The 8,350-nt window shown below is 35.3% G+C and overlaps 1 protein-coding gene across 1 annotated transcript; it reads left to right on the plus strand.

The window, feature by feature from the left end:
- Window positions 1–3,052: 3,052 nt before the first annotated feature.
- LOC133990432 (complement factor H-like) lies at window positions 3,053–8,309 on the plus strand. The gene is made up of 12 exons (XM_062428745.1): window positions 3,053–3,101; window positions 3,482–3,664; window positions 3,768–3,959; window positions 4,607–4,786; window positions 4,920–5,111; window positions 5,525–5,602; window positions 5,737–5,811; window positions 6,309–6,365; window positions 6,635–6,796; window positions 6,889–7,053; window positions 7,928–7,953; window positions 8,120–8,309. Exons 1-12 carry the CDS (start codon window positions 3,068–3,070, stop codon window positions 8,153–8,155), a joined length of 1,380 nt encoding a protein of 459 aa, XP_062284729.1. The 5' UTR covers window positions 3,053–3,067; the 3' UTR covers window positions 8,156–8,309.
- Window positions 8,310–8,350: the final 41 nt, after the last annotated feature.

Here is an 8,350-nt window from a genome sequence, read left to right on the forward strand (position 1 = left end):
AACCAAAAATGTAACCCCCATATAAACCAACTGACATCCATTACATCAAGTCATAGCCAGCACAGTACAACTATTGAAGACACTCTGGACATGGGGACAGATGAAGGGAACAAGGAGGACAGTAAAATAATCTAGAATGTCTAAGAGTTGAAGTCAACGTCAAATACAGCATTATAAATACAGTACAATAACATATATTTACAATTTCTATTTATAACCACTCACAAGACAGTTCCTGAGGAGCTTCTCCTGACTGTCACGGACATACAAGGGAAGACCCTTCAATTCCGCAGTTTGTCGATGTACAGTGATGTCAGTTGTCTGAAATAGAAAGAATTGTATGAAATATTACAATATGTAACTGACATACAGCAATCTTAGAGTAAACATGCAAACAGCTGTCCTCTTCCATATCCAGAAAATTGAATGAATGAATTTGAACTGCAAAAGTTTATTCCTTTTAAAGGCTAATTTGGCATTTTTCAACCTGGGCCCTATGACAATTGCTCACTGTCAAGGTATGTCCACTGAAAGTTAGTGCCACTGATAGGCTAAGATTGTTATTAAAAGAGTCTGACAACATTATGAAAAAGATCCCCACAGAGCAAGATCTTTTTTTAAAGATCAAAATCTCCTTTGTTTAACAAGAAAGAGCCACTATATCTCATATCTATGACAGTAATTTTATGTGTTTGTGTTATTGTGTCAGTCCCTTAGGTTATGTACCCGTGCATTTATTATGAGGGTGTTTCACTACAAGCAAAACTTAAGATTGAAACAATTGCTACCAAAAATATTAAAAACTGCAGCTTCATAAAAATATAAAAAGGCCACAATTCCCTTTTATATCCATAATGTTCAGTTATTAAATGATTACATCTAAAAATCACCTCTTGATCCAGGCTGTTAAGGAGTCGATCCATCTCAGATGGAAAAGCTGTCCTCCTCGCCCGATACAGTCTCAGGAGCCTCCAAGTGTGTTGATTAAGGGCTGCTCTGAAGTTGTCCATAGGTTCTTATTGGTGATGCGATGAAACTCTTCCCTAATCTGTTGAAAAATGTGGAACAGGAAACAAGAAATTTTAAATCCTCAATACAAAGTCGATACAATTTCAACACAATCTTCATGTTAAAATATGCATTTTAATAAAGACACTTAACTCTTCTACTCTCTTATTTTAAAAAGACTAAATCAGAAACACAACATAATATATTCTTGGTTCACTTGCTATCTGCCTGGCAAAACAGAGCAGTATCCAAAGATGATGTTTTGATGTAGTTACTTTCTCCACATGTAACATTGGCTTGAAAAGACTCTAGCTATCAAACTGGCATGCCATCATCTGTTGGTGTTTTGAGGACAGCATGAACATCATGAAATGTCAGCTAAAGTTACGACCACAATTTCAAGCATGAATACCCTAATGGCTATTTTTGTAACTGTAACAAGTTAGCGAACATAAATTAACACAATACCAACCAGTCAGAAGAAAACATGCCTGTCCTGTTTGAATGGTACTTGCCCAGACAAGCTAGCGGCTAGCATCAGTTAGCCGCTAGCTTTCGCTAATGACTGTTAAACTGTTTGTGTTTAAATGTTGAAAATGTGTAGGTCGCCCTCTCCATTAATGTAAAATGTACGGCACAACACTACTATTAATAAAATTAATGTATGATTTTAACTAAGGTTGGTTAAAACTTACCTGCGTGGAGTCCAGCTGCAGCAGCACAGCCAGACAGACTTTAAGTGTCAAGTGCCAACTCGGAAATTTGGCTTTCCCGCATTTCACAATAAAGAAATAAGAGTTAGCAGAACTATTGTCCCTTGTATTGAACCCCAACTTAAAGATGTAAGTATTATCAACTCACCAAGTTGTTTTGAAGCAAATAATTGGCTTGTTAACTAATATTATTGCCTAAAAATGTGAATAATTTATATTTTCAAGTTTTATCAACTTAAATTTCTGTTTTAGGCCAAAAAATACAAGTTGGCTTTTTTACAGTGTTGTTGTCATAAGTGTTGTAGAAAAACATGTATAGTAATGTTTTTTTTACCTCTATTGTTTTATATGAACTCTTTTACATACATACTATGCCTTTTAAAGGTATTGAAAAAGCACTTTAATTATAAGAAACAATGTAACCTTCAAGTCATATGTTGTAGTAGTCAAAATAGTTAAGTTTGAGCACATAATATAAGATTATTAGCCTTTTTAGCTAATATTTTTGAAAATATAATTTTCTTTAATACAGTGTCAATCATTTTAAACAAGCTATGTACTTTAAGATTTATGGGGGCTATATTAGTGTGACGCAAATAAAACTCTTTAAATATCACAGAAAATATTTCACGGAAGTACCTGGAAGCACACTAATTCATGTAATTGTACATTAAATGTTCCCATAGCCCCTGTTGAACAATAAAGAAGAGAGAGGCAGTAATACAGCTAAAGCATGGGGCTCTTATAACCTAACAATAGCCCCAGTCATGAAACATGACTACACTAGTAGAATACACTAGTTACTGTTTTCTCATGATGAATCTGCTTTTACTGGTTACTTATCTGTGAATAAAATCAAAGGAAAGATCTTCAGTGAACGTCCATGTCTCCATCTGTACTGGTGTAAGACAGGAGTAAGAGTTGTCACACTCACTGCTCCGAAATGAGGATCCAACAGATGGCAATCACAGACCGACAACTCAACCGTAAAACCAGAAGATATTCGTCAATACCAATATGTGGGATGGTTCATATTTGTTTTGGGGTTGTTTTGGGTTTTTTTTTTTTTTTACAATCAAATAGATTATTCCTGTTTCTACAGGCTGACTTTTGGCACAGCTGTATTTGGTATTTCAAAAGTCTGACCTCTGATCACAACAGTCCGGGAAATCATTTTGAAATCTAAACAAATTAGTCATTGTTGTGGGTTTAACAAACAAGCCAAGTTCTCTAGAACTTTATTCCCTGTCCTCTTTCTTTCAAAGTTTAGGTTTCAGTGAATCATAATGTGGACAAACATTAAAACATACCGAATCCGAGTTTTGACTGAAGCCTTAAGACACTAAATGTGTACATATCATCTTTGGTCAGGAAAGCAAGGTACTTAAGTGTGCTTACTAACCTAGTTTTTATGATTTGTTTAGTAAAATAACACAATATAATTACAATATATAGATCATGTAATTGTGAAATACTCAATCATTATTACTACATTATTACTTCTTTACTCATAATTACTAAGATAAATTAATAATCCAGGCACTATCTCATGAATATCACTTAATATGTCATAATTACTTTTGAAAAATGATCTTGTAATTTTGATGTAAGTCATATTATGAGACTTAATCTCATGTTAATCTCATGTCATACAAAGCATCAAAAACACTGAAGAAACTTGTGAAAAGTGTGTTTGTAATGTGCTTCATGTGCTTGCTGCATTTCATCAACATATTGACTTCTGGCCTGTGATGTCACAGTTTCAGTGTTTACTCCAAATTTCTTCATTTTTTGGGGGAGAGGCTTTCAACAATCATTAATTGGTGGTGAGCTGAACAAGGCTCTTCATTCTGCTTTATGGTGGAATATTTCACTTCCCAGCAAAATGTGCATCAGATATATTGGATTTCTTCTTCTGATTTTGATTCCTGACTTGCTACATGGTAAGAATATTCAATTCTATTACCTAGAAATGATTTGATTTTATTAATTTATTCTTGTTTAAATCATTTCACTGTAGTGCTCTCTTGCTTATCTCTGTTACAGCACAAAGTGCAAAAGAGTCTTGTCATGCTCCCCAACTGGATAATGGTTATTTTGAGACTGAACAAGAGAGTTATCGTGATGAAGAGAGCCTCAATTATGCCTGCGATGAAGGACATAAGCCAGTTGTGGAAGGTTGGTGGGCAACAAGCATATGTAAAAACGGCACATGGTCTCATGAACCACAATGTATAGGTAAGTGTCCAATAAATATTTCCACTGGTTGATTTGAATGAAAAGCTGAAAGCCTGAAGCATGTTTTTCAAGGTAATGTCACGTTTCATGTTGTTTAGTTGGGTTGTTCAATGTAGCCATTTATGCTGTAAATACATGATGTTATCCATCTGTCTCTGTGTGACTCTGTAGAATAATGAAAATGAGGAGATCAATAACATTTCATTTCTATTTAGGCTACTGTGAACCTGGAGTTAGGAGATGGTTAGCCTTGTGTAGCCTAAAGACTGGAAATATAGAGAAACAGGGTCAGGCTTAGGGTTAGGGTTATCATATCTCGGATATGTAAATGTTGAACCCTATTTTAAAACAAAGTGACATGAAATGTGAATTTTATTGCACTGAATTTACACACTTCCCCTTTGCTTAACATGCTTTACGAAATACAGTCAAGACGTCATGCTCAGATAATCACCCCAAACCTAACCCCATTTTTTGAGTGTAACAATTAGTTTCATCCTACAAGCACAATTAGGGCAGCAAAGTATTCCCTTTAACAGTAATTCTTTTAAGATATTAGTTATTAACTAAAAAAAAAGAAGGTTAAAGACAGTTGCGATGGTAAAAATGATGTCACACTGCCTATTTGTTATGTTTTTTTCCCTCAGACGAAAAAGCCTGCTCTCCACCAAACATACCCCATGCAGAATACAATCAGGAACAAGAGCATTGGCATGAGGACGGATTCAAATTAAGGGTATCATGTCAAAACGGATATGAGCATAAAGACAGGATTGCAACAACTGTATGTTCAAATGGAGCATGGTCCCCTCAGCTGGTCTGTGAGAGTAAGTCTAAATAAAATCTGTGTCTAGACTTTAATTCTTAGGTTTGAAAAACTAGTCTCACCAAATATCCCTATGAAGTAGCTACTAATCAAAAGCACCTTTTCTTATTCATGACTGATGTGTTTATTTACAGGAAAATTCTCAGCATGTGACATGCCCCCTAAAATCCCCCATGCAGTAATCATTCATCAGGAATACCAGGATGTGTTTTCTCAAGATTCAGTACTACAGTATGAATGTGAAGAAGGATTTACTGTAGAAGGAGTAAACACCAATAAAACCATCATTTGTATCGCTGGAATCTGGACTTCAGGCCCACAGTGCAGTAAGTGAATAATGTTGTTAGATATACAGCAATGAAAATAGACAAAGAGTTCAAACCATTATCATACTCTGTATCTGCAGAGGGCGTCTTTTTCCAAACAAGTGTAATATCAGGCTGTAGCTGCAGAATGGTGTTGTGATGATGTTGGTATGGCAACAACAGCAATTACAAACTAGCATTGGCCAAATTCTCTAGCTCTTCTTCATCATTAGATATTTTTCTCTTGTAAAAACTTAATGTGCTAGGTTTACATTAAAGTTTAAACCTATCCATTATGTCACTAGTTACATAATTAGCTTTCAGACCACCTGGGGCTCCATTTCAAAAGATGATTTGGTTCTCTCTGCTGCTGAATTTGAGAATTTGCTATTAATTTACTATGATGTTTGTTAATCTAATGTTTTTCCACTTAGGCGAAGCAACCAGACCAAGTGCTGGACGTGATGAATCCACTGTGGGGGGAGGAGGTGGGGGACACACTTCGTCTGCTGGTAGGGGGACACAACATGCACATGGAGATAATTTATTCATCTGCATTAAATACAATTTAGTATATCCATTTAGACCTTCTCTGTGTAGAATATTTCTATACTGTATATCCAACTCCTTTTTTCCCCCCAACTAGGCAGTACAGGAAGTGGATCCACAGTGGGGGTAACAAATGGTGGACACACTACATCTACACAACCTACAGGTCGAGGTAGGTTATCGAAATTTATAACATTGTGCAAAGAAATGTACAATCGATTTCAAGGTCAATGGTTGAAGGATGACATTTTATCTGTAGACCGTAAAAAATACAAATAACAAAGACAATAAGAAAATCTGAGTGTTAATTCCTATCCATGCCTTGGTTTGCCTAAAAGAATCTAAGGATCTAAACACCAGACTCAACTAGCATCTGATTGGCTGGCGGGTATGCTGTGGCCCATTGCCGTGCTTGCTCTCATTGATTTGATGAAAAAAGAATATCATTTTAAAATATTTCTTTCTATTTTCTAATTATGTGTTGTTGGGTTTTTTCAGTGAAAAACTGAACTGAGGAATGTCATACGGTTCTACAATCTTTCAAGTTTAAAAAGCCTTTTGAGAAAATTATTTAGACATCACTGTGTATAAAAATAGATGCCAAATAACATCCCAGTCATACTTACTGCTGTGTCTTTGGTTAAAGTGTGTATGCTCTGTATCTTTCAGGATCTTCTACCACTTCTGGCATGAATGACAGAAACAGTGGACCTTCAATCGTATCAAGTAAATCATTTATATTCTTTGCTCCTTTTACATCACATGTATCAGACTTGGTTTGTATATTTGCTTAGTATAACTATTCATACATCTACAACATACATCTTCAAATTCTGACCAAGTGATAGAGTGTATTTCCTGTGGGTATCACTACGCAGGGGAAGCAGGAAATACAAATGTACACAAACAGGAATTAGTTATATTTTTTTTAAACCCCTGACCTAAGCAACACACAACATACTGACAGTCTTAAATAACCTGTTTTTTTATTTCAGTCAAGAACTGTGGAACACAACCAGTCATCCAAAACAGTGTTGTTGTGCAAAAACAAGACAAGTATTTGAAATACAAATGTGTGGCTTATCACACACTAGTCGGATTAGACACAGTGGTGTGTTACAGTGATGGCAGTTGGTCACAAACACCCGTCTGCAAAGGTATGAACACGAATACTCTTCATTTCAAAAAGTCTATCAAAGATGTTACCTAAACTATTATCTATGAGTTACTTTCTGTTCATTTTGTGCAGAATCATTCTGTCTCATCAATCCTGATCAATTTGCTGGGACAAATATTAAAGTTTCTGGAAGTAACATATATATGGAGGAAGGAGAGAGGAAGTACTATTACTGTACTCAGGACAATCAGTTCAGCTTGTTTGAGTGCACTAATCAACAACTTAGTGTTACTGACTGTAAGTATATAAATTGGATCTTTACATTTTAATTTACGTCAGTGCTTTTAGTTTAGTTTGCTTTGCTTTATATTTTCTTATTGTCAAGAAATCCCATGAAAAGAAAAGAAAACCAACAATTTATTGATGCTTCTATAACTTGTATATATCTATATATGACTCAACCAGAGCATATTGCACCCGATGAAGAAATTATAATAAAGATTCAACAACAGATAAAATGCCGCTCCGATAGTTTCCTGTGCCCACTTATAGGTGTGTCTTTGCCCTTTTTTTTTTCTTCATCACATCGCTTCCACACCTCCCACCACTAGCTGTTTTGCCTTTCCCATTGCAAAACTTTTGGCCAACAGCTTTTTACTTTTATCCTCCACTTTGTTTGCCCCATTTGTCACAATTCTGAACTATACTGCTGTTAGTTTGAAGCTGGTTCCTCTCTGGCTTGTGGTGCACATGGTTTCTTTTGCCTACAGTTCAACTCCACAGAGCATCAACCAGAGATAGAAGACTCATACTTTACCAGCATATACCAGCTGCATATTTTATAGTAATAGTAATTCTTTTGGTAGCAACGTCTCAAGTTTTTTCCAAACTTGCTCCTCCTGTGACAGTCCCCATGCTTGTCCCTATAAGACCACCAAGCATGGTTTATGACTCACTCAATACCTCAAAAAAACTTTTCATGGAAATGTATTGACACTAAGGAAAAATATAGATTAACAACAGTCTTGTCTATTAAGAATTAAACTGGTTTTCCTCTGTTGGTGCAGTCATGCAGATATTTAGAGAATCAGACCTCAAAAAGAAAAGTTTGTGAATTAAACTGACGACTGAAATATTAACTGATTTACTGTTGTTATTTGGTTATTTTTAGGTTGTCTTCTTTATTACCACGATCATGTAAGTGTTATTCTTTTATCTACTTTTCAAAGAATTACTTTATTATTGTTAATAAAGTGTTTTGTATATTCAGTACTAGATAATACTTTATTTTAATTTTATTCTTCCAGCAGTTTTACATAATTCAACTCTTAACGTTATTGCTTATTGTCTGTGTTCTAACCAGGGATGGTGCCAAAAAATACAACTGCGCTCTGGTTAACTCTCCATCGAGTGAAAACAAAAGTCAAGTTGGAAACTATTGAACAACTTCCACCAGAAAAAAACTACACTCAAAGAATGTTGTATTTGATTGATTCAAACATGTAGTTGTTTTGTTTGTTGTTGTTGTTTTAATTAAAGTACAAACACACACACTGCTGGAGCAGATTATTTTGTGACTATCAGCAGAATCTTA

This window comes from Scomber scombrus, chromosome 11, assembly GCF_963691925.1.
Source record: "Scomber scombrus chromosome 11, fScoSco1.1, whole genome shotgun sequence".
NCBI lineage: Eukaryota > Metazoa > Chordata > Actinopteri > Scombriformes > Scombridae > Scomber > Scomber scombrus.

Bases quoted from the DNA above. Each gene is read 5' to 3' on its own strand.
- LOC133990432 (XM_062428745.1), top strand. From the start codon at position 3,068: ATGTGTACATATCATCTTTGGTCAGGAAAGCAAG. The intron at 5,112-5,524 runs GTAAGTGAATAA...TTTTCCACTTAG, and splicing joins GACTTCAGGCCCACAGTGCA to GCGAAGCAACCAGACCAAGT. The intron at 7,954-8,119 runs GTAAGTGTTATT...TGTTCTAACCAG, and splicing joins TTCTTTATTACCACGATCAT to GGATGGTGCCAAAAAATACA.